Source organism: Myxine glutinosa, chromosome 3 (genome assembly GCF_964187855.1).
Source record: "Myxine glutinosa chromosome 3, kmMyxGlut1.1, whole genome shotgun sequence".
NCBI classification, from domain to species: domain Eukaryota; kingdom Metazoa; phylum Chordata; class Myxini; order Myxiniformes; family Myxinidae; genus Myxine; species Myxine glutinosa.
Window position 1 is genome coordinate 100,906,434 of NC_136263.1, and position 27,659 is coordinate 100,934,092.

The 27,659-nt window shown below is 42.0% G+C and overlaps 1 protein-coding gene across 11 annotated transcripts in view; it reads right to left on the reverse strand.

Moving 5' to 3' along the window:
• Positions 1-27,659, reverse strand: part of LOC137423325 (TBC1 domain family member 14) — a 150,202-nt gene that overhangs the window by 21,588 nt on the left and 100,955 nt on the right. For all 11 annotated transcript variants that reach the window (XM_078774323.1, XM_078774325.1, XM_068110353.2 and 8 more), the window contains 2 exons: positions 13,362-13,468; positions 5,305-5,382 (listed from right to left, as the gene is read on the reverse strand). In XM_078774323.1, the coding sequence (XP_078630449.1) occupies positions 5,305-5,382; positions 13,362-13,468 (185 nt within the window). The remainder of the gene's footprint in view (positions 1-5,304; positions 5,383-13,361; positions 13,469-27,659) is intronic.

The window sequence follows — 27,659 nt, forward strand, 5'->3', positions numbered from 1 at the left end:
AGACGAATACAACAATGCCCCGAATGCAAAAATAAATCTTTATTTAACATTTAGCACAGCTACTTCACTCTATTATCTAACCATAATTATCGTAAAGTCAAACCCAATCTTACTTATCCTTAACCCTAGCACTTAAAAGGAAGATAGCAGACAGTCTTAAGGATTTCAGTTCAATGCAGTTCAACGTTCACTTTCAAGTCTCAGAAACTAAAGGCTTAATATGCAGGGCTACACAGAAAAACAAATTATCAGTGAATAACTTGATGGTGTCATGCACAACAGAAGCTGGCATGTCAATTTTCATAAAGGAGTGGTTTGTAAGGCAGAAAACAAAGTAACATCAAAATTAAGGACTCACATGGTTAAAATGGCATGGTACGATGGAAGAACAACACTCATCAGCGACAACTAAAATGGACGGAAAATGTATCACAATTCACTACAGCTTATAGTTTTCAGAAGCAACTTTGCATCGGGTTTTTAACAAATGAGCAAGTGTTGGGGAGTAGTTCACTAAGCATACTAATGGAAAAAAATGTTGTTAACTACTTTTTGCAGTCTGGCTGAACAGTTGCGAGTTACTTTATTTTTAATAGCTTTTTACAGAAATGAGCCACTTTTCTCAGCTAAATATATCTGCCACCTAAACTTAAAGTTGCCATTTGAAATTGGAAGAAAAACAGTGGCAAGGTCAACTAAAAATATAAATTGGTTTTAGTCTGAAATTTGTGAAGAATTGGGGGGAAGGGTGGTGGGATAAACAGCATGGAACACCACCACAAGGAAAGCGCAAGCTTGCAGGTGCAGCACACCTGAAACAAATGGCACTGTTTTTCATCTGCTCAAAATTATTGAAAGGTTCAATCCCATGATTGGTGCCTTGATTAATGCCGGCTCTCAAGAGCTACAGTCGTGGCCAAAAATATTGGCACCCTTGCACCTTTTTCAAAGAATGCACAATTTCTTCCACAAAATTGTTGAAATTTAAAAATATTTTGGTATCCACAAATGTATTTCTTTGGTTTGCAGAGGAACAAAAAAAAAAGCTGAAAAATTACTTAGCTTATTACAAAACAAAAAAATTGCTTAATTAAATCTTAGCTTATTCCACACAGAAATCCTAAAATGGCCCCGACAATATTATTGGCACCTTTTAGAAGTTGTTAGAAATAATTAGATTTCAAGCAGGTGATTCTCCTTAACTTTGGAATTGAACACACCTGTGGTGAGTTGCAGGTGCCTGAATGAATGAATGAATGATCGTTTTAAGGCCATTTTTCCCCGCTAGAGCGGGGGTTAGCCTTGCGGGCCCCATGACAATCATGGTTCCCTGTTTGAGGCAATGTTTTTATGGCCGGATGCCCTTCCTGACGCCAACCCTTGGTCGCCTCTTACGATGCACAGAGATACGGTGTACCTATTCTAAGCCGGGGTACACACCGGGATCATTCATCCCAGCAAGCTGGTACTCAATTTGCCAACCTCGGAAGGATGACAGGCTGAGTCAACCCCCCTGGCATTAATTCAACGATCGACCGGGATTCGAACCCAAGATCCTCGGATCCTAAGCCGGCACCCTAACCGCTAAGCCAACACTGCAATATAAAAATCACGCATTCAACCAGTTTGAATAGAGAAAATGAGTCATTCTGCTGTTTTGTGTCACTGTGTGTACCGCAATGAGCATGGAGAAAAGAAAAAAAACCAGGGAATTGTCTGAGGAGGTCAGACACAAGATTGTAGCCAAGCATGGATAATCTCAAGGCTTCAAATCCATCTCCAGAGACCTTGATGTTCCTGTGTCCACCGTACACAATGTTATCAGGAAGTTTAAGGCCCATGGCACTGTGGCAAACCTCCCTGGACGTGGCCGCAAGAGAAAACTTGATCAAAGATTGCAGCGAAGGATTGTTCGAATGGTGGAGAAAACACTGCGATCAACCGCCAAACACCTTCCCTCCAGTCAAATATGGAGGAGGTTCAGTGAAGTTTTGGGGTTGCTGTGCTGCCTCTGGCACTGGGTGCCTTGAATGTGTGCATGACATCATGGAATCAGGAAATAGCCAAGGCATTTTCGAGCGCAATGTTCAACCGAGTATCAGAAAGCTGGGTCTCCGTCGAAGGTCATGGGTCTTACAGCAGGACAATGACCCCAAACACACTTTAAAAAGCACCCAGGAATTGTTCAAGACAAAACGCTGGACTGTTCTGAAGTGGCCAGCAATGAGTCCAGATCCAAATCCCATTTAAAGACTGTGCTACCAAATATCAGGTCTCGGGTGTCAATAATTTTGTCAATGCATTTTCTTTTTATTTTCTGATTTAAAAGGATATATTAATTTCTGAATCAAAAACAAAGGTTCTGTAATATTAACAGTGAAACAAAGAATTGTTTAGACCAAATACTTTTGTCAATTTCAACTTATTTTCGAGAAAATTGTGAGTTATATGAAAAAAGTGCAAGGGTGCCAATAATTTTGGCCACGACTATATTAACGACACAAGCAGCGTTCACAAAGCAATGATGCATCCATGGGATTTCTCTGACTGAATCTGCTCATCCTTATGAGAACACCAAGAGTGAGGGTGAACAATGAGTAAAACCATCATAGTATTCTCAAGCGAAAGCGAGCACGAGGCACGATTCATGACTATTTCCTGGTCCAAGCTCTTTTTATGCTTTCTGTATGAACAACGCTTCATGCCTGAATGACTGATCAGAAGGCCAATTACACCCAGTGATTTCTTTGGCATGCCTAAATGTATGCCTGAGGCATGTCCCTCAGGTAAGATCCTCACTGATCATTTTGGACCGATTCATGCATGTCAAAACACTCGATAGGCCGAATCTGCATCTCATCAATTCAAACTTCTCACACACCCAACCTATCCAACAAGTTTCATCCGAATCCATCCACAATCACAATGACCCAGCTAGCCCGAAAAGGCTTTTGATAATTACGTGCTCGCTGAATTACACATCCATGTCACGAGTATAGATAATAATAAAAATAAACCACCTTTAGAGGCCATTTTTCCCCGCAAGGCGGGGGTTGGCCTTTTTCGGGGACTGTGGTTGTTGTTGTTTTTTTGGTCCCCTTTTTGAAGCAATGTTTTACGGCCGGATGCCCTTCCTGCCGCCAACCCTTTTTGTCGCCTTTTTACGACAAGCAGTGAATAACCAGTGAACTGGTACTCAATTAGCCGACCTCGGAAGGATGACAGGCTGAGTCAACCCCCCTGGCGTTAATTCAGCAATCGACCGGGATTCGAACCCAGGATCCTTGGATCCTAAGCTGGCACCCTAGCCGCTAGCCCAACACCAGGCTGGCACCCTCGCCGCTAGCCCAACACCTAGCCACTAGCCCCCCTCACGAGTATAGATAGATACATACAAAACTAAAACGGAAATCAGTAGAGCGCATACTGAACAGTTTACGTTTTGTATCCCATCGATAGGCCGAATCTGCATCTCATCAATTCAAACTTCACACACCCAACCTATCCAACAAGTTTCATCCGAATCCATCCATAACTTACTGAGATATCGTGCTCACATACAAATAGACAGACACACAAACAGAAAGGGGTGAAAATGTACAACTAGCAATTACAAAACATAACACTACTCGCAAATATCACAAGTGTAACAGAAAAACAAAAATATGAAATGTAAAATCCCATAGCAGTACCAAATCCAATGGGAATTTCTTATACCCAGCTTTCTAACAGTTGATTAATATTTTATTCTCACTTGCTATACAGTCGGACCCCGCTATTCACGGGGGATACTTTCCTGGAAAATCCACAAATAGCAAAACCCACGAATAGCGGGGCATTGTTTCAATGGAAAAAGGGGGGGATAGGTTCCCAAGTCGCAAAAATCTGCGAATAGAGAGGACCAAACCGCGAACGGCGAGGCAAAATCCGCGAACGGCGAGGCAAAATCCACGAATGGTGATGCAAATCCCGAGAATGTCGATGACGATCCGCGAAGGTCGATGAATGTCCTGGAAATGGCGAGACAAAACCCGGGAATGTCGGCAATAATCCACGAATGTCGATGAAAATCCGCGAAAGAATGCCGTGCCATTGTTTCAATGGTGAAAAGGGAGACGGCTAATTGCACTAATAGATACTGTAGAGTGTTTTCATTCTGTACAGTAACTCGCAGGGATGACTTGCTATGCAGCTCGTGGGATAACCCACGAAACATTGTTTACCTGTGAATGGTGGAATATAACGTGAAGCTGTTCACAGTGTGAATGGAACGGCGGGATATCCCGCCAAACATTGTTTACCTGTGAATGGTGGAATATCACGTGAAACTGTTCACAGTGTTAATGGCGGGATATCCCACAGAACATTGTTTACCTGTGAATATGGAATATGAATCGGGGGAAAAAAATAAAAATAAAACGCGATTTCACGGAACACGGCCGCGAATAGAAAAGAAACCGCGAATTCACGGGACACTTTTCCGCAAATAAAGAAACAGGTCGCATTTTATCACCCGCAGAAACGTGGAACCTGCAAGTAGCGGAACCGCAAATAGCGGGGTCGGACTGTATATAGTTTCCCTGCATTGGACAATGTCTTTGAAATAACTTATCAAACAGCGAGCAAATGTAATGATTCTTGATAAAGGTTTGGCCAAAAAAAAAAAAAAAAAAAAATTAACCACCTTAAGAGGCCATTTTTCCCCGCAAGCGGGGGTTGGCCTTTTTCGGGGACCGTGGTTGTTGTTGTTTGTCGGTCCCCTTTTTGAAGCAATGTTTTACGGCCGGATGCCCTTCCTGCCGCCAACCCTTTTTGTCGCCTTTTACGACAAGCAGGGAATTACCAGTGAACTGGTACTCAATTAGCCGACCTCGGAAGGATGACAGGCTGAGTCAACCCCCCTGGCGTTAATTCAGCGATTGGCCGGGATTCGAACCCAGGATCCTAGGATCCTAAGCTGGCACCCTAGCCGCTAGCCCAACACCAGGGACTAGCAAAATAAGAAAATATTTAACAATTCATTTGCCTTTACAATCAATAGTTTACAAATTATATAACAACACTATATTACAAAATTTTGTTTACACATAATACAAATGTGACAAGAATATTATGAAACATCAATGTAATTTTATGTGACATACAAGGAGGTTTGTATACAATAAGACAAATAAACAGTATATGGGATCCATGCTCAGATAGGAATTCCAAAACAGCCCCTGAACCCAACCTTGTTTAATGTTAGATCGAATGTAATGCAAATAAAATAAACCATTTGATTTTAGAAAAATAAATAATCAATACCATCTCCATTCTCCATATTTGAGTCTTCAAACTGTTTCCATTTCTCCATGGCTCGTGATAAAAATATTTCATACAGCTCTGCAAAGAAAGGGAAACAAAACGAAAAACATATGCATGCGTGCACACACACATGGGCACACACGCGTGCACGCACCGACACGTGCACACAGTATAATGCTGTACAGAGCTGGATATTTTTTAAAACAAAGCTGCATGTTGCACAACTAATGTTTTGGTGCAATTAGCACAATGTTGTCTACAATACAGCTCATCACAATAATACAATTTTGTCCTCATTTTTAAATTTTGCAATGATATTTTAACTCCTTAATCTATCTATAATTCCAGTAATCTCTGTGTGTGTGTGTGTGTGTGTGTGTGTGTGTGCATGTGTGTATGTCTGTGTGTTTGTCTGTGACCGCTGTTTCTCGACAACCACGGGTCCGATATACTTGAAACTTGCCAGGTATATTGCTGGGGACCCGAGGATGTGCCTTTTCAAGGTTTCATATTAATCGGACAAGTAGTTACCGAGCTATGTCCAAAAAACGATTCAACCAATCAGAGAGCAGCGAGTTATCACGTGTGCCGAACGTGGCGAACAGACTCTGCCTCGGACGGCACATTTGAGAGCGTATTCATTTATTTCACGTTGGCAAACTATGTTGGCGTTAAACTATGTTTTAAAACTAATTAAAACTAATTTGCGATTCTTTCGCTTTCCTGCGCGTTTGTGCACGCTATGGCGATTTCTTTACCAAACTCCGCAAGCCGTTCGCTTTGGACCAAACCATTTCATGTAAATAGAGGGGGGGGGGGGATTGTCACCGTACTCGCAAGCCGTTCGCTTTGGACCAAACCATTCCATGTAAATAGAGGGGGGGGGATTGTCACCGTACTCGCAAGCCGTTCGCTTTGGACCAAACCATTTCATGTAAATAGAGGGGGGGGATATAATTTTAGATATATATATAGTACGGGCATGCCCTAGTCTATCTATAATTCCAGTAATCTCTGTGTGTATGTATGTATGTATGTCTGTATGTCTGTGACCGCTGTTTCTCGACAACCACGGGTCCGATATACTTTAAACTTGCCAGGTATATTGCTGGGGACCCGAGGATGTGCCTTTTCAAGGTTTCATATTAATCGGACAAGTAGTTACCGAGCTATGTCCAAAAAACGATTCAACCAATCAGAGAGCAGCGAGCTATCACGTGTGCCGAACGTGCCGAACAGACTCTGCCTCGGACGGCACATTTGAGAGCGTATTCATTTATTTCACGTTGGCAAACTATGTTGGCGTTCAACTATGTTTTAAAACTAATTAAAACTAATTTGCGATTCTTTCGCTTTCCTGCGCGTTTGTGCACGCTATGGCGATTTCTTTACCAAACTCCGCAAGCCGTTCGCTTTGGACCAAACCATTTCATGTAAATAGAGGGGGGGGATTGTCACCGTACTCGCAAGCCGTTCGCTTTGGACCAAACCATTTCATGTAAATAGAGGGGGGGGGGGGGGGATATAATTTTAGATATAGATATAGTACGGGCATGCCCTAGTCTATCTATAATTCCAGTAATCTCTGTGTGTGTGTCTGTGTGTTTGTTTGTCTGTGACCGCTGTTTCTCGACAACCACGGGTCCGATATACTTGAAACTTGCCAGGTATATTGCTGGGGACCTGAGGATGTGCCTTTTCAAGGTTTCATATTAATCGGAGAAGTAGTTACCGAGCTATGGCGATTTATTTACCAACCGTTCGCTTTGGCTTTGCGAATGGACCAAACCATTTCATGTAAATAGAGGGGGGGGTTCTACCGTACTCGCAAGCCGTTCGCTTTGGCTTTGCGAATGGACCAAACCATTTCATGTAAATAGAGGGGGGGGGTTCTGTGGTCGTTACTGCCACGTGGTTTCAAAGTTTTTTTTTGTTGTTGTTGTTTGCACGCATGTTTTTTTGCACCCACGTACGGGCACGCCCTAGTGCAAAAGAAACCCATCATCAACGGGTGGTCCTTTTTATAATCTAGCACATACAGGGTGATCTACAAATTAACCCCAATCCTACCAAAATATTTTACAACCTAATCTTACCAATTCGGGTCGTTTCAGATCCCAACTCAAAACAATTAAATTTCACTAAATCTGTCAAAGTTTCACATCAATGACTAAACATGGTGTTTTATTAATAAATTCAACAAACATTAAAAACAAAAATAAATATGAAATCTAAAATTAACCTACTGACTGGGGACTTTTATGACCCCAACTCAGAAGCACTAAATTTCATTCAATCTGCTTACGGTTTCACATCAATGAGGAAACGTATTTTGATTAGATGAGGTTTTAGTGAGAAAGTAAACAAACGTAAGCATACATTTTTTTAGAGGACTTGCTGATACAAATACCAAGTAATCAAATGCAAAAAAAGATTTTTATTTTTTTTACGGAAACAACTGGTGTTTTTTTGGACCCCAGAAAAGATTTGCTTGTAAATCTTTTTTGGACGCCAGAAAAGATTTGCTTGTAAATCTGTGCAGCAAAGTGGGATCTTAAAACATCATATACAGTATATTTATTCCCGGCACATATAGGTAAACAAACCAATAAAACATGAAATACATTGTTAAACCAATATGGAAATAACACATAAAAATGTAGGCCTGAGGTCCAAAAAGACCACTGTTGGTAGGATTAGAGTTAAGCCTCTATTTTAAATATCCAATCAATATATGTGGGAAAATTACGTGCCCAGACTGGGAATCGATTCAACTGTTCATTTATATTTTAAATATAGAAATACTCTGTTGTTATTATAGGTAGAGCATTAAAATAAAATTATTTGAAAGTTTGTTTATTGCTATTATTATTATTTACTTATTTTCTTTACTTTCAGATTAATCCATTACTAGCGAGGTACCCGTGTTACGCACAGGTGGGAGGCCAGAAGCAAACAGACAATGCAGAAACGGCGAATGCTAAATAATGAAACCAATAAATTCCACATTTCTGTAGCAACCTCAGTCGCATGTCAGACATGGACAGCAAGTTCGTGAAGGACTTCCATCAAAAACGTTGCCGTAATCTGTCCACTTCCGCATTCGCGGCAGGTTCATAATTCTCATCAAAATCTAAACAGTATTTGTAGAATTTCAATAAAAGCCACATCACTGTTCATATCGGTAAATATTATTCCATCGTGTTTGGAAAAACTGGAAAAACAACATAGCCTATTTTACTCCATGGGGTCCCAGGATTACCCACCCAAAATATAATTGCGATCGGTTCAGCCGTTTTTGCGGTACCTGGGAACGGACAGACGGACATTTGGTGAATTATAGTAAGATGGTTGAGGGATGAAATGTTGCTCAAAGAGCCCGAATTCCTGCATGATATGATGGTTGGCAGTCTGTAATTGCAGTTCAAAGATGGTAGTGGCCAGAAATGAGAAGACATGCAACTTTGGATCCTAAAACAATTAAAAACTGTCCAAAATAGAAACCTCATTAATGTTGCTTTCAAAAACATTCAGATGAGAGTTGTAAACTTCCGTATCACTGTTTTTATTCCAATTTGTCTCATGGATAAAATGTTCCATCCAGAGAGAGAGCGAGAGAGAGAGAGAGAGAGAGAGAGAGAGAGAGAGAGAGAGAGAGAGAGAGAGAGAGAGAGAGAGAGAGAGATGGAGGGAGGGATAGCCTGAGCTCTTTCACCTTAGAATTTCCAGCACATTTTAATCGATATCAGTATGACCATTCAATATCTTCAATTGAGCCATAAGTAATGAGGCTCTCTCGAAATAACTCCACAAATAACCTTTGTGGTTTCATTTGACATGTTATCCACTTTGTGGCCACTCTGCCATAAAGCCCAGATCGGTGGAGTGTTGCAGTGATGGTTGTCCTGCTGGAAGTTTCTCCCATCTCCACACAGGATCTCTGGAGCTCAGCCAGAGTGACCATTGGGTTCTTGGTCACCTCTCTTACCAAGGCCCTTCTCCCCCGATTGCTCAGTTTGGCCGGGCGGCCAGCTCTTGGAAGAGTCCTGGTTGTTACAAACTTCTTCCATTTAAGAATTATGGAGGCCACTGTGCTCTTCGGAAGCTTCAATGCAGCAGAATTTTTTTTGTAGGCTTCCCCAGATCTGTGCCTCGACACAATCCTGTCTCTGAACTCTGCAGGCAGTTCCGTCGACCTCATGGCTTGGTTTTTGCTCTGATATGCATTGTCAGCTGTGAGACCTTACATAGACAGGTGTGTGCCTTTCCAAATCATGTCCAATCAATTGAATTTACCACAGGTGGACTCCAATCAAGGTGTAGAAACATCTCAAAGATGATCACGAGAAATGGGAGGCACCTGAGCTAAACTTCAAGTGTCATAGCAAAGGGTATGAATACTAATGCCAATGTGACATTTCAGTTTTTTCTTTTTAATAAATTTACAAAACTTTCTAAAATCCTGTTTTCTCTTTGTCATTATGGGGTATTGAGTGTAGATTGATGAGGGAAAAAATGAATTTAAACGATTTCAGCAGAAGGCTGCAAAATAACAAAATGTGAAAAAAGTGAAGGGGTCTGAATACTTTCTGAATGCACTGTATATCTGTGTGTGACAGAGACATATCCATAGCATATCCGTGTGTGAGAGACTGAAAGGTTGTTGTTGTACAAGGACCAATGGATTGAAATACAGAAGATGTGGGAGATGCAAACTGTCGTGATAGCAGAAGTTGTCGGTGTGATGTGTCTGGTTAAGAAGATCCTGTATAACTAGGTTGTTCACACCACTGGTGACATTATACTATGCCTATGCATTGCATTCTGAACGACAAAGCAACCTGTGCATTTGTACACATGCTGCATAAAATTCTGAATGCGAAATAACTGAAGCACCACTATATACAGAGTGTTCAAAAATATATACATACACACTTTACTCACATATATGATTACATGGAAGGGTGGGGTTAGGGGGAGGGGGTGGGTCCATAGCTAAACTGTGGAACGTGTAGGTTAGATTGCCATGGAACAGGCACCTGTTAAAGCAGAGTCGTTTGTTACACATGATGTTGAGGAGGCAGCGTATATAATTTATAGACAGGGTAGACAGAGTAAGGTTGTAAAATGTCTGACATTCTGGAAAGTGACGCCAGGTGAGGAATTGGAAGTTTCAAGGAACATTAAAGCGGCTTGGTAAGACGAAGACCAGATTACTTTTTTATTGGAGCCATCACGTGGGCAGGATGACCCAGCATATGGACCTCCCACAACAATCAGGAAACCAATGGCGGATGGTCCCAAAGTATGGAGGGTTGGCCAGCGGACCAGGGGTGGAGGAAGGAGATCGGGACAGTGTCACGGGGACTGGAGCTGGTCACACACGGAGAGTTGGAGACTAGAGTTGAACTTTAAGCCATTAATGATCTCTCAACTTACCCGTTTTACCATCAACTTTTCTATCCTGCTCTTCCACCGCATCATCTACATCTGCAGTATTCAATTACATCATTATCTTCTCTGTCTTTGACTGGATCATTTGCACAAGCAGCACCTTGCCCGTCCCGAGCAATACTTTGCCTGTGCTCCAGCAACCTGTATAGACCAGTCGCTTTGTGCCATCCAAGACCTCACTTGCTCCATTGTTCTTTGTATGAATCGGTATAGTAGGCGCCTTAGCGAGGTATATCTATTATTCCTTGTACATACATTTGCGTGCCCACACGTTCCTATCTGTGTCCGTTGATGGCTTAGCTCGTACCCTTCATACTTGCGTCTCATATACCCTCTTCCCTGTACTTTTCATTATAAATTAACCCTTTAAAAGGTAAGAAAATATGTTCGAGCCATCTATTTCCCATGCGCGTACTGTCAATTTTAGCTCATATTGAATGATCCTTAGAGAACGGTAACCGTTAAGTTAAAATACCTGAACGCAGTGCAGTAAGAGACCATTTGGCCATTTCCCAGGACAAAAGCTACCAGCGCTGAGGCACACTGTGTTAACGGAGCTTCAGACAAGACAGTGTTTATTTGCAACAAACATGAATTATGTTAGATTAGTGCAGCATGTATTTTAAGGGTGCAAATGTTCAAAATTCCCACCACCAGCTTCAGTGCACTCTTGAGAACGGCATACTACAGACCGATACACGAATGCACATGTTACTGTTGAAATAGCAGTGCAAGCAAATTCAATCTCATCCCTCAGCTCTGCCAGTGTTGTTGGCTTTCCAATGTACAGTGCCCTTCAGAGCACCCCACAAGTAAAAGTTTAGGGGTATTAGATCAGAAGAATCGGGAGAATACTACACACTTCCTCCAAGGTCTACCATTCTTCCAAGTCAATGACTATCAAGATTACCTATCATAGCGTGGTGGCAATGCGGTGGTGTGCCATCTTATTGCAAATAAAACTCTTCCTCGGTGTACATCTCATCAATGCAAGGCATCATGTTTTCCTGAAGCACTTGTAAATAGGAAAGACCAGTGACAGTCCCTTCAAAGCAAAAAAGGTCATACCAGTCCTTTGAAGGATTTCCCGAACCACACTGTTACCACCCCCGGAGGATTTAGCACCTTTTCTTCAATCAATTGTTCATCAGCAGGGGACCAGTAAACACAGTTGTGCCAAATGACAGTGCCATCAAGTTTGAAAGTCACTTAATCTGACCACACCATTAACTCAGGAAAGGATTCATTGTCATCACGCATACATAACTACCGTTCACAAAATTCAACCCAAAGATCTGGATGGTCTTCACTCGAGGTGCGTAGTATGAATCCAGTATACACTTGTTTTGGAAGTTCCAGTCTCACGGGAACAGTTTTAGCGACTTTTTTGGTGAACACGTTAAAATTTGCAACACAGTGGCAGCACTTGTTTCATTAGTTGATGTGCAATATCTACCGCAGTGACCCTTGTGCACATCTTTCCTTTGTACCATCTGTCTCAAACTTATTGTGTAACCTTGAAATGGTTGCACGTGTTGGTGGCTCACTTTCAAATTTATGTCACCAATGCATTTGCACCTGTAACACTCTCCTTTTTGCATTAACACTTCCAAATCCACTTACGATGCTCAAACGCCAGACACAATTCCGCCATTTTGAATTTGTACCTATAATGCAAAGCGTAAATTTATAGGACAACACTTATGGCATCTATTGGTAATATCACACCATATCGTACAAATTATCACATCTCAATCCACATTTTAAAATGTCTTGTTAGCATTCAAAGTGTGGATACGTTTTTGGAACACCTGGCATATATTTAAAAAAAAATTAACGTTTTAGAAAATCGAAACAAAAAAACTGCCCAACCATTATCTGCCTGCATTTTGCAGTAAAATATATTCTTCTGCCATTCTCCCCAAAATGTTAAAAAAAAAAAAACTTCACAAGTTACACATGAGTTCTCTTGCAAGGAGCTTCAATGCAGGAAGAAGCCATTAGGCCCATGAAGTCGATGCAATGCTTACCAAGCTATTGCAATTTGTCTATCTCTGTCTTTTTAAATGTTGAGTGTCAAGCAAAGTAGTGGCAACTCCAATTTTTTAATTGTTTCGTACGACTCGGCCAGTGCGCAAACTACTGACCAGACACGAGGAGTGGACGTTCTAACCATTACACCAGCTGAGTCAAGTTGAAGATAATAAAACTCAAAAAAGTCTCAATTATCACTTGCCATTCTTTTAAATTGACTCCCAAACAAAACAAACATAAAACTGAAAAATAAAAACAAGCAAAAACTTTTTTCCCCATTCAAATAACGATGCGGAATACATTGGGTTTTTTAACCACCGATGGTTTTTCTTAAAACCTTAATACATGGGCTCTTATTTACAGAACACTTCAATATGTGAAGATTTACATCCAAGACCAAAATAAATGGATAATCAAGTTGAAAATCTTGATTTCCAGGACTGCAGTGGACCTCTACAGGTAGGTACATCATAAAATGCTGTTTGACTATTGGTCACAAGAATAGACAAATCTATCATATCAAAAATGTTTTGTTAAAGTATTCTCAACAGGAAGAAGAAGTCACATGCCATGTGTGATGTTTAGCTCATTGCCAATAGCCAGGCTCCAGACTTTATGCCGGATGCTTGGAGGGATACCCTGCCACCAAAGATCCCTCACCCAGCGCATCTGCTTCCTGTAACCAGACAACAATGCATTAATTATTTTTTTAAATCTAGTAAGCAATCAAAATTTTTTTTCAAAAAATCAATCAAAGTTCAGCATTTTCAGTTGCAAAAGAAAAATTCATCTGCAATGTACGTTTAATAAAACAACAGGTGACAAGTTTACTTTTAATACCACACACATATCCTTCAAAATTAATGTGTGTTTAATTCACCACATCGTTCATTTATCATACATGAGAGAACACAACATACGTGGATAAACAAAGTACACATCTACATATCTTGGTTTGGCCAATTTCAGAAAAAGCATTTTCATATACTTTTATAACAGACTAGCCGAAAGCACCCGGCGTTGCCCGGGTTCTTTTTCAATGAATTTACTACTATAATTCAGCTTTTACTCGTGGCCGTAGAAGATTGACTACGATAATTCAGCTCAGCTTTTAATTGCGAAATTGGCCCAGCCCGGTTGAGGCGGCCTCGACCGGCCTCGCCACCTTGCCGAAAACCTTCTCGGGGCCCGTCCCGACATTTTTTGTGTTAAAGGTTTCCTCCTATCTTTCACCGTTTAGGAGATTAGTGCGTGCAGACAAACAAACAAACAAACAAATGAAAAATCGGTCAGAGACCGAGGACTTGCCGGATTTTACTTTTTTATCGGCGATTTTGGACAAATATGGCGGCCGAACCACGTGACCGATGACGTCATCAATTGGACACAGTCTATTCCAGGGCAAGACAAATACGTGTGCAAAGTTTGGTGATTCTAAGTGCAATGGTGTAGACGTAGTGCTGCAAACAGACAGACAAACAGACATGAAAAATCGGTCAGAGACCGAGGACTTGCCGGAATTTACTTTTTTTAATCGGCCATTTAGGACAAATATGGCGGCCGAACCACGTGACCTATGACGTCATCATTAACATCTTTTATTCCCCATGGAGAGTTCATTACAATGAGCCATGTCTCAAAATTTTCTATTCAGGACTTTCGGAGATATCAAGGTGCAAAGTTTTTTTGTTTTTTCCAAGATGGCGGCCGAACCACGTGATCGATGACGTCATCATTCTCATATTTTATTCCCCATGGAGAGTTCTTTCCAATGAGCCATGTCTCAATTTTTTCTATTCAGCAATTTCGGAGATATGGAGATGCTAAGTTTTTCGGTTTTCCAAGATGGCGGCCGAACCACGTTACCTATGACGTCATCATTAACATATTTTATTCCCCATGGAGAGTTCTTTACAATGAGCCATGTCTCAATTTTTTCTTTTCAGCACTTTCGGAGATATGGAGTTGCAAATTTTTTCTGTTTTTCCAAGATGGCGGCCGAACCACGTGACCGATGACGTCATCAATTGGGCACAGTCTATTCCAGGGCAAGACAAATACGTGTGCAAAGTTTGGCGTTTCTATGTGCAATGTTGTAGATGTAGTGCTGCAAACAGACAGACAAACAGATGAAAAATCGGTCAGAGACCGAGGACTTGCCGGAATGTACTTTTTTAACGGCCATTTTGGACAAATACTCAACTCAAAACATCATCTCTCTGCCAATAACCTGTATGAAACATTCCAATCCGGATTCCGCTCCAACCACAGTACTGAAACTGCTCTCCTCAAAATCACCAACGACCTTCTCCTCTCCTCTGACGCTGGCAACCTCAACATTCTCGTCCTCCTCGACCTCAGCGCTGCCTTTGACACCATCGATCACACCATCCTCCTCACCCGACTTGAATCCACCTTTAACGTTACCGGCACTGCCCTCTCTTGGATTAAATCATACCTCTCTGACAGACGCCAGTTCATCTCCATCAATAACTGCAAATCCCCCACTGCTCCCCTCCCCCAAGGTTCAGTTCTTGGCCCCCTCCTCTTCATCCTTTACCTGTCCCCCCTCGGTCACTTAATCCGCCGTCATGGTCTCCAATTCCACTGCTTCGCCGATGACATCCAGCTTTTCATCTCCACCAAGTCCGTCTCCACCGACACCCACTCTATCCTGACAAACTGCATCACTGAAATAAAATCCTGGCTTCAAATCAACTTCCTCAAGCTTAACTGTGATAAATCTGAAATAATCATCGTTGGCCCAAAAACGCTCACAAAATCCACCCATAACTTTGCCCTCAACATCGACGGTATCCCAGTATCCACCTCCCCTCACATCCGGAATCTTGGCGTCATCTTTGACCAAACCCTTTCCTTCGACAAATACACTAAACAGATCACAAAGTCAGCCTTCTTTCACCTGAAAAACATTGCCCGTCTCCGCTCATCCCTCTCCTCCACGGCTGCAGAAACCCTCATCCACGCCTTCATCACCTCCCGTCTGGACTACTGCAATAGCCTCCTCTATGGTTCACCCTCAAAAATCACCAATAAACTCCAATACATTCAGAACTCCGCTGCCCGTCTACTCACCCATTCCCGGACCCGTGACCACATCACCCCCGTCCTTTACAAGCTTCACTGGCTCCCCATCCCCCAGAGAATCCAGTACAAAATCCTCCTCTTGACATACAAAGCCCTCCATAACCTGGCCCCATCCTACCTGGCTGACCTCCTCTCCAGACACACTCCCACCCGCAACCTCCGCTCTGCTGGTACCAACCTCCTGACCCCCTCCATCCGGATCAAATTCAGATCCTGGGGGGACAGGGCCTTCTCCATCGCTGCTCCCACCCTCTGGAACTCACTACCTCACACCATCAGAGACTCCTCCTCACTCACCACATTCAAAACATCACTAAAGACCCACCTGTTCAACACTGCATTCAACATTCAACCCACAGCATCTAACCCCTGACTATCTCTTCTCCTTCTCCCTCCTTTTGCTTTAAATATTTCCCTATTGATTCTTGTCTTTTTGCAATTTTTGTTTTCATGTATTGTTATGCATTATGTTTTCCACTCTGTCAAAGCGCCTTTGGGCTTCTGGAAAAGCGCTATACAAAATAAATGAATTATTATTAATTATTATAAATATGGCGGCCGAACCACGTGACCAATGACGTCATCATTAACATATTTTATTCCCCATGGAGAGTTCTTTACAATGAGCCATGTCTCAATTTTTTCTATTCAGCACTTTCGGAGATAGAGGTGCTAAGTTTTTCGGATTTTCCAAGATGGCGGCCGAATCACGTGACCGATGACGTCATCAATTGGGCACAGTCTATTCCAGGGCAACACCAATATGTGTGCAAAGTTTGGCGATTCTCCGTGCAACGGTGTAGACGCAGTGCTGCAAACAGACAGACAGACAAACAGATGAAAAATCGGTCAGAGACCGAGGACTTGCCGGAATGTACTCTTTTATCGGCCATTTAAGACAAATATGGCGTCCGAACCACGTGACCTATGATGTCATTATTAACATATTTTATTCCCCATGGAGAATTCTTTACAATGAGCCATGTCTCAATTTTTTCTATTCAGCACTTTCAGAGATATGGAGGTGCACAATTTTTCGGTTTTTCCAAGATGGCGGCCGAACCACGTGACATATGACGTCATCATTAACATATTTTATTCCCCATTGAGAGTTCTTTGCAATGAGCCATGTCTCAATTTTTTCCATTCTGCACTTTTGGAGATATAGTGGTGCAAAGTTTTCCCATTTTTCCAAGATGGCGGCCGAACCACGTGACCGATGGCGTCATCATTAACATATTTTATTCCCCATGGAGAGTTCTTTACAATGAGCCATGTCTCAATTTTTTCTGTTCAGCACTTTTGGAGATTTTGTGGTGCAAAGTTTTGCCGTTTTTCCAAGATGGCGGCCGACCACGTGACTGATGACGTCATCATTAACATATTTTATTCCCCATGGAGAGTTCTTTACAATGAGCCATGTCTCAATTATTTCTGTTCAGCACTTTTGGAGATATAGTGGTGCAAAGTTTTGCCGTTTTTCCAAGATGGCGGCCGACCACGTGACATATGACGTCATCATTAACATATTTTATTCCCCATGGAGAGTTCTTTCCAATGAGCCATGTCTCAATTTTTTCTGTTCAGCACTTTTGGAGATATAGTGGCGCAACGATTTGCCGTTTTTCCAAGATGGCGACCGAACCACGTGACTGATGACGTCATCGTTTACATATTTTATTCCCCATGGAGAGTTCTTTACAATGAGCCATGTCTCAATTTTTTCTGTTCAGTACTTTCGGAGATATAGAGGTGCAAATTTATTCGGTTTTTCCAAGATGGCGGCCGAACCACGTCACCGATGACGTCATTATTGGGGCACAGTATATTAGAGGGCAAGACCATTATGTGTGCAAAGTTTGGCGATTCTCCGTGCAACGGTGTAGACGCAGTGCTGCAAACAGACAAACAGACAGACAAACAGACAGACAAACAGATGAAAAATCGGTCAGAGACCGAGGACTTGCCGGAATGTACTTTTTTATTGGCCATTGAGGACAAATATGGCGTCCGAACCACGTGATAGATGACGTCATCATTAACATATATTATTCCCCATGGAGAGTTCTTCACAAAGAGCCATGTCTCAACTTTTTCTATTCAGCACTTTTGGAGATATGGAGGTGCTACGTTTTTCGGTTTTTCCAAGATGGCAGCCGAACCACGTGACCTATGATGTCATCATTAACATATTTTATTCCCCATGGAGAGTTCTTTACAATGAGCCATATCTCAATTTTTTCTATTCAGCACTTTCAGAGATATGGAGGTGCACAATTTTTCGGTTTTTCCAAGATGGCGGCCGAACCACGTGACATATGACGTCATCATTAACATATTTTATTCCCCATTGAGAGTTCTTTACAATGAGCCATGTCTCAATTTTTTCCATTCTGCACTTTTGGAGATATAGTGGTGCAAAGTTTTCCCATTTTTCCAAGATGGCGGCCGAACCACGTGACCGATGGCGTCATCATTAACATATTTTATTCCCCATGGAGAGTTCTTTACAATGAGCCATGTCTCAATTTTTTCTGTTCAGCACTTTTGGAGATTTTGTGGTGCAAAGTTTTGCCGTTTTTCCAAGATGGCGGCCGACCACGTGACTGATGACGTCATCATTAACATATTTTATTCCCCATGGAGAGTTCTTTACAATGAGCCATGTCTCAATTATTCTGTTCAGCACTTTTGGAGATATAGTGGTGCAAAGTTTTGCCGTTTTTCCAAGATGGCGGCCGACCACGTGACATATGACGTCATCATTAACATATTTTATTCCCCATGGAGAGTTCTTTCCAATGAGCCATGTCTCAATTTTTTCTGTTCAGCACTTTTGGAGATATAGTGGCGCAACGATTTGCCGTTTTTCCAAGATGGCGACCGAACCACGTGACTGATGACGTCATCATTTACATATTTTATTCCCCATGGAGAGTTCTTTACAATGAGCCATGTCTCAATTTTTTCTGTTCAGCACTTTTGGAGATATAGTGGTGCAAATTTTTGCCGTTTTTCCAAGATGGCGGCCGACCACGTGACATATGACGTCATCATTAACATATTTTATTCCCCATGGAGAGTTCTTTACAATGAGCCATGTCTCAATTTTTTCTGTTCAGTACTTTCGGAGATATAGAGGTGCAAATTTATTCGGTTTTTCCAAGATGGCGGCCGAACCACGTCACTGATGACGTCATCATTGAGGCACAGTATATTAGAGGGCAAGACCATTATGTGTGCAAAGTTTGGCGATTCTCCGTGCAACGGTGTAGACGCAGTGCTGCAAACAGACAAACAGACAGACAAACAGACAGACAAACAGACAGACAGACAAACAAACGAACAGATCAACATACTTGCCGGAAAATTTTTCCGGCAAGTAATGAAAAACAGATGAAAAATCGGTCAGAGACCGAGGACTTGCCGGAATGTACTTTTTTATCGGCCATTTAGGACAAATAGGGCGGCCGAACCACGTGACCGATGACGTCATCATTAACATATTTTATTCCCCATGGAGAGTTCTTTACAATGAGCCATACCTCAATTTTTTCTATTCAGGACTTTTGGAGATGTGGAGGTGCAGAGTTTTTCGGTTTTTCCAAGATGGCGGCCGAACCACGTGACCGATGACATCATCATTAACATATTTTGTTCCCCATGGAGAGTTCTTTACAATGAGCCATGTCTCAATTTTTTCTATTCAGCACTTTCGGAGATATGGAGGTGCTAAGTTTTTCGGTTTTTCCAAGATGGCGGCCGACCACGTGACTGATGACGTCATCATTAACATATTTTATTCCCCATGGAGAGTTCTTTACAATGAGCCATGTCTCAATTTTTTCTGTTCAGCACTTTTGGAGATATAGTGGTGCAAATTTTTGCCGTTTTTCCAAGATGGCGGCCGACCACGTGACATATGACGTCATCATTAACATATTTTATTCCCCATGGAGAGTTCTTTACAATGAGCCATGTCTCAATTTTTTCTGTTCAGTACTTTCGGAGATATAGAGGTGCAAATTTATTCGGTTTTTCCAAGATGGCGGCCGAACCACGTCACCGATGACGTCATCATTGAGGCACAGTATATTAGAGGGCAAGACCATTATGTGTGCAAAGTTTGGCGATTCTCCGTGCAACGGTGTAGACGCAGTGCTGCAAACAGACAAACAGACAGACAAACAGACAGACAGATGAAAAATCGGTCAGAGACCGAGGACTTGCCGGAATGTACTTTTTTTATCGGCCATTTAGGACAAATATGGCGGCCGAACCACGTGATAGATGACGTCATCATTAACATATATTATTCCCCATGGAGAGTTCTTTACAAAGAGCCTTGTCTCAACTTTTTCTATTCAGCACTTTTGGAGATATGGAGGTGCTACGTTTTTCAGTTTTTCCAAGATGGCGGCCGAACCACGTGACCTATGATGTCATCATTAACATATTTTATTCGCCATGGAGAGTTCTTTACAATGAGCCATGTCTCAATTTTTTCTATTCAGCACTTTCAGAGATATGGAGGTGCAAAATTTTTCGGTTTTTCCAAGATGGCGGCCGAACCACGTGACATATGACGTCATCATTAACATATTTTATTCCCCATTGAGAGTTCTTTACAATGAGCCATGTCTCAATTTTTTCTGTTCAGCACATTTGGAGATATAGTGGTGCACAGTTTTGCCGTTTTACCAAGATGGCGGCCGACCACGTGACTGATGACGTCATCATTAACATATTTTATTCCCCATGGAGAGTTCTTTACAATGAGCCATGTCTCAATTTTTTCTGTTCAGCACTTTTGGAGATATAGTGGTGCAAAGTTTTGCCGTTTTTCCAAGATGGCGGCCGACCACGTGACTGATGATGTCATCATTAACATATTTTATTCCCCATGGAGAGTTCTTTACAATGAGCCATGTCTCAATTTTTTCTGTTCAGTACTTTCGGAGATATAGAAGTGCAAAGTTTTTCGGTTTTTCCAAGATGGCGGCCGAACCACGTCACCGATGACGTCATCAATTGGGCACAGTCTATTCCAGGGCAAGACCAATATGTGTGCAAAGTTTGGCGATTCTCCGTGCAACGGTGTAGACGCAGTGCTGCAAACAGACAGACAGACAAACAGACAGACAAACAGACAGACAAATGAAAAATCGGTCATAGACCGAGGACTTGCCGGAATTTACTTTTTTATCGGCCATTTAGGACAAATATGGCGGCCGAACCACGTGACCTATGACGTCATCATTTATATATTTTAGTCCCCATTGAGAGTTCTTTACAATGAGCCATGTCTCAATTTTTTCTATTCAGCACTTTCGGAGGTATGGAGGTGCAAGGTTTTTCGGTTTTTCCAAGATGGCGGCCGAACCACGTGACTGATGACATCATCATTAACATATTTTATTCTCCATCGAGAGTTCTTTATAATGAGCCATGTCTCAATTTTTTCTGTTCAGCACTTTTGGAGATATGGAGGTGCAAAGTTTTTCGTTTTTTCCAAGATGGCGGCCGAACCACGTGACCGATGACGTCATCATTAACATATTTTATTCCCCATGGAGTTCTTTGCAATGAGCCATGTCTCAATTTTTTCTGTTCAGTACTTTGAGATATAGAGGTGCAAAGTTTTTCGGTTTTTCCAAGATGGCGGCCGAACCACGTGACCGATGACGTCATCAATTGGGCACAGTCTATTCCTGGGCAAGACCAATATGTGTGCAAAGTTTGGCGATTCTACGTGCAACGGTGTAGACGCAGTGCTGCAAACAGACAGACAAACAGACAAACAGACAGACAAACAAACGAACAGATCAACATACTTGCCGGAATCTTTTCCGGCAAGTAACGAACAGATCAACATACTTGCCGGAAAAAAATTTCCGGCAAGTAATGAAAAATCGGTCAGAGACCGAGGACTTGCCGGAATTTACTTTTTTATCGGCCATTTAGGACAAATATGGCGGCTGAACCACCTGACCGATGACGTCATCATTAACATATTTTATTCCCCACGGAGAGTTCTTTACAATGAGCCATGTCTCAATTTTTTCTGTTCAGCACTTTTGGAGATAGAGGTGCAACGTTTTTCGGATTTTCCAAGATGGCGGCCGAACCACGTGACCGATGACGTCATCATTAACATATTTTATTCCCCATGGAGAGTTCTTTCCAATGAGCCATGTCTCAATTTTTTCTGTTCAGCACCTTCGGAGATATGGAGGTGCAAAGTTTTTCGGATTTTCCAAGATGGCGGCCGACCACGTGACTGATGACGTAATCATTAACATATTTTATTCCCCATGGAGAGTTCTTTACAATGAGCCATGTCTCAATTTTTTCTGTTCAGCACTTTTGGAGATATAGTGGTGCAAAGTTTTGCCGTTTTTCCAAGATGGCGGCCGACCACATGACCGATGGCATAATCATTAACATATTTTATTCCCCATGGAGAGTTCTTTACAATGAGCCATGTCTCAATTTTTTCTATTCAGCACATTCAGAGATATGGAGGTGCAAAATTTTTCGGTTTTTCCAAGATGGCGGCCGAACCACCTGACATATGTCGTCATCATTAACATATTTTATTCCCCATCGAGAGTTCTTTACAATGAGCCATGTCTCAATTTTTTCTGTTCAGCACTTTTGGAGATTTCGTGGTGCAAAGTTTTGCCGTTTTTCCAAGATGGCGGCCGACCACGTGACTGATGATGTCATCATTAACATATTTTATTCCCCATGGAGAGTTCTTTACAATGAGCCATGTCTCAATTTTTTCTGTTCAGTACTTTCGGAGATATAGAAGTGCAAAGTTTTTCGGTTTTTCCAAGATGGCGGCCGAACCACGTCACCGATGATGTCATCAATTGGGCACAGTCTATTCCAGGGCAAGACCAATATGTGTGCAAAGTTTGGCGATTCTACGTGCAACGGTGTAGACGCAGTGCTGCAAACAGACAGACAGACAGATCAGAGACCGAGGACTTGCCGGAATGTACTTTTTTATCGGCCATTTAGGACAAATATGGCAGCCGAACCACGTGACCGATGACGTCATCATTAACATATATTATTCCTCATGGAGAGTTCTTTACAAAGAGCCATGTCTCAACTTTTTCTATTCAGCACTTTTGGAGATATGGAGGTGCAAAATTTTTCGGTTTTTCCAAGATGGCGGCCGAACCACGTGACATATGACGTCATCATTAACATATTTTATTCCCCATGGAGAATTCTTTACAATGAGCCATGTCTCAATTTTTTCTGTTCAGCCCTTTTGGAGATATAGTGGTGCACAGTTTTGCCGTTTTTCCAAGATGGCGGCCGACCACGTGACTGATGATGTCATCATTAACATGTTTTATTCCCCATGGAGAGGTCTTTACAATGAGCCATGTCTCAATTTTTTCTGTTCAGCACTTTTGGAGATATAGTGGAGCAAAGTTTTGCCGTTTTTCCAAGATGGCGGCCGACCACGTGACATATGACGTCATCATTAACATATTTTATTCCCCATGGAGAGTTCTTTACAATGAGCCATGTCTCAATTTTTTCTGTTCAGCACTTTTGGAGATATAGTGGTGCAAAGTTTTGCCGTTTTTCCAAGATGGCGGCCGACCACATGACATATGATGTCATCATTAACATACTTTATTCCCCATGGAGAGTTCTTTACAATGAGCCATGTCTCAATTTTTTCTGTTCAGCACTTTCGGAGATATGAAAGTGCAAATTTTTTCGGTTTTTCCAAGATGGCGGCCGAACCACGTGACATATGACGTCATCATTAACAGATTTTATTCCCCATGGAGAGTTCTTTACAATGAGCCATGTCTCAATTTTTTCTGTTCAGCACTTTTGGAGATATAGTGGCGCAACGTTTTGCCGTTTTTCCAAGATGGCGACCGAACCACGTGACTGATGACGTCATCATTTACATATTTTATTCCCCATGGAGAGTTCTTTACAATGAGCCATGTCTCAATTTTTTCTGTTCAGTACTTTCGGAGATATAGAGGTGCAAATTTTTTCGGTTTTTCCAAGATGGCGGCCGAACCACGTCACCGATGACGTCATCAATTGGGCACAGTCTATTCCAGGGCAAGACCAATATGTGTGCAAAGTTTGGCGATTCTACGTGCAACGGTGTAGACGCAGTGCTGCAAACAGACAGACAGACAGACAAACAGACAAACAGACAGATGAAAAATCGGTCAGAGACCGAGGACTTGCCGGAATGTACTCTTTTATCGGCCATTTAAGACAAATATGGCGTCCGAACCACGTGATAGATGACGTCATCATTAACATATATTATTCCCCATGGAGAGTTCTTCACAAAGAGCCATGTCTCAACTTTTTCTATTCAGCACTTTTGGAGATATGGAGGTGCTACGTTTTTCGGTTTTTCCAAGATGGCAGCCGAACCACGTGACCTATGATGTCATCATTAACATATTTTATTCCCCATGGAGAGTTCTTTACAATGAGCCATGTCTCAATTTTTTCTATTCAGCACTTTCAGAGATATGGAGGTGCACAATTTTTCGGTTTTTCCAAGATGGCGGCCGAACCACGTGACATATGACGTCATCATTAACATATTTTATTCCCCATTGAGAGTTCTTTACAATGAGCCATGTCTCAATTTTTTCCATTCTGCACTTTTGGAGATATAGTGGTGCAAAGTTTTCCCATTTTTCCAAGATGGCGGCCGAACCACGTGACCGATGGCGTCATCATTAACATATTTTATTCCCCATGGAGAGTTCTTTACAATGAGCCATGTCTCAATTTTTTCTGTTCAGCACTTTTGGAGATTTTGTGGTGCAAAGTTTTGCCGTTTTTCCAAGATGGCGGCCGACCACGTGACTGATGACGTCATCATTAACATATTTTATTCCCCATGGAGAGTTCTTTACAATGAGCCATGTCTCAATTATTCTGTTCAGCACTTTTGGAGATATAGTGGTGCAAAGTTTTGCCGTTTTTCCAAGATGGCGGCCGACCACGTGACATATGACGTCATCATTAACATATTTTATTCCCCATGGAGAGTTCTTTCCAATGAGCCATGTCTCAATTTTTTCTGTTCAGCACTTTTGGAGATATAGTGGCGCAACGATTTGCCGTTTTTCCAAGATGGCGACCGAACCACGTGACTGATGACGTCATCATTTACATATTTTATTCCCCATGGAGAGTTCTTTACAATGAGCCATGTCTCAATTTTTTCTGTTCAGCACTTTTGGAGATATAGTGGTGCAAATTTTTGCCGTTTTTCCAAGATGGCGGCCGACCACGTGACATATGACGTCATCATTAACATATTTTATTCCCCATGGAGAGTTCTTTACAATGAGCCATGTCTCAATTTTTTCTGTTCAGTACTTTCGGAGATATAGAGGTGCAAATTTATTCGGTTTTTCCAAGATGGCGGCCGAACCACGTCACTGATGACGTCATCATTGAGGCACAGTATATTAGAGGGCAAGACCATTATGTGTGCAAAGTTTGGCGATTCTCCGTGCAACGGTGTAGACGCAGTGCTGCAAACAGACAAACAGACAGACAAACAGACAGACAAACAGACAGACAGACAAACAAACGAACAGATCAACATACTTGCCGGAAAATTTTTCCGGCAAGTAACAAACAGATGAAAAATCGGTCAGAGACCGAGGACTTGCCGGAATGTACTTTTTTATTGGCCATTTAGGACAAATATGGCGGCCGAACCACGTGACCGATGATGTCATCATTAACATATTTTATTCCCCATGGAGAGTTCTTTACAATGGGCCATGTCTCAATTTTTTCTATTCAGGACTTTTGGAGATGTGGAATTGCAAAGTTTTTCGGTTTTTCCAAGATGGCGGGCGAACCACGTGACTGATGACATCATCATTAACATATTTCATTCCCCATGGAGAGTTCTTTACAATGGGCCATGTCTCAATTTTTTCTATTGAGCACTTTCGGAGATATGGAGGTGCAACGTTTTTCGGTTTTTCCAAGATGGCCGCCGACCACGTGACATATGACATCATCATTAACATATTTTATTCCCCATGGAGAGTTCTTTACAATGAGCCATGTCTCAATTTTTTCTGTTCAGCACTTTTGGAGCTTTCGTCGTACAAAGTTTTGCCGTTTTTCCAAGATGGCGGCCGACCACGTGACTGATGACGTCATCATTAACATATTTTATTTCCCATGGAGAGTTCTTTACAATGAGCCATGTCTCAATTTTTTCTGTTCTGCACTTTTGGAGATATAGTGGTGCAAAGTTTTGCCGTTTTTCCAAGATGGCGGCCGACCACGTGACATATGACGTCATCATTAACATATTGTTTTCCCCATGGAGAGTTCTTTACAATGAGCCATGTCTCAATTTTTTCTGTTCAGTACTTTCGGAGATATAGAGGTGCAAAGTTTTTCGGTTTTTCCAAGATGGCGGCCGAACCACGTCACCGATGACGTCATCAATTGGGCACAGTCTATTCCAGGGCAAGACCAATATGTGTGCAAAGTTTGGCGATTCTACGTGCAACGGTGTAGACGCAGTGCTGCAAACAGACAGACAGACAGACAAACAGACAAACAGACAAACAGACAAATCAGAGACCGAGGACTTGCCGGAATTTACCTTTTTATCGGCCATTTAGGACAAATATGGCGGCCGAACCACATGGCTGATGACGTCATCATTAACATATTTTATTCCCCATGGAGAGTTCTTTACAATGAGCCATGTCTCAATTTTTTCTATACAGGACTTTTGGAGATGTGGAGGTGCAGAGTTTTTCGGTTTTTCCAAGATGGCGGCCGACCACGTGACTGATGACGTCATCATTAACATATTTTATTCCCCATGGAGAGTTCTTTACAATGAGCCATGTCGCAATTTTTTCTGTTCAGCACTTTTGGAGATATAGTGGTGCAAAGTTTTGCCGTTTTTCCAAGATGGCGGCCGACCACGTGACATATGACGTCATCATTAACATATTTTATTCCCCATGGAGAGTTCTTTACAATGAGCCATGTCTCAATTTTTTCTGTTCAGAACTTTTGGAGATATAGTGGCGCAACGTTTTGCCGTTTTTCCAAGATGGCGACCGAACCACGTGACTGATGACGTCATCATTTACATATTTTATTTCCCATGGAGAGTTCTTTACAATGAGCCATGTCTCAATTTTTTCTGTTCAGTACTTTCGGAGATATCGAGGTGCAAAGTTTTTCGGTTTTTCCAAGATGGCGGCCGAACCACGTCACCGATGACGTCATCAATTGGGCACAGTCTATTCCAGGGCAAGACCAATATGTGTGCAAAGTTTGGCGATTCTACGTGCAACGGTGTAGACGCAGTGCTGCAAACAGACAGACAAACAGACAGACAGACAGACAGACAGACAAACAAACGAACAGATCAACATACTTGCCGGAAAATTTTTCCGGCAAGTAATGAAAAATCGGTCAGAGACCGAGGACTTGCCGGAATTTACTTTTTTATCGGCCATTTAGGACAAATATGGCGGCTGAACCACCTGACCGATGACATCATCATTAACATATTTTATTCCCCACGGAGAGTTCTTTACAATGAGCCATGTCTCAATTTTTTCTGTTCAGCACTTTTGGAGATAGAGGTGCAACGTTTTTCGGATTTTCCAAGATGGCGGCCGAACCACGTGACCGATGACGACATCATTAACATATTTTATTCCCCCTGGAGAGTTCTTTCC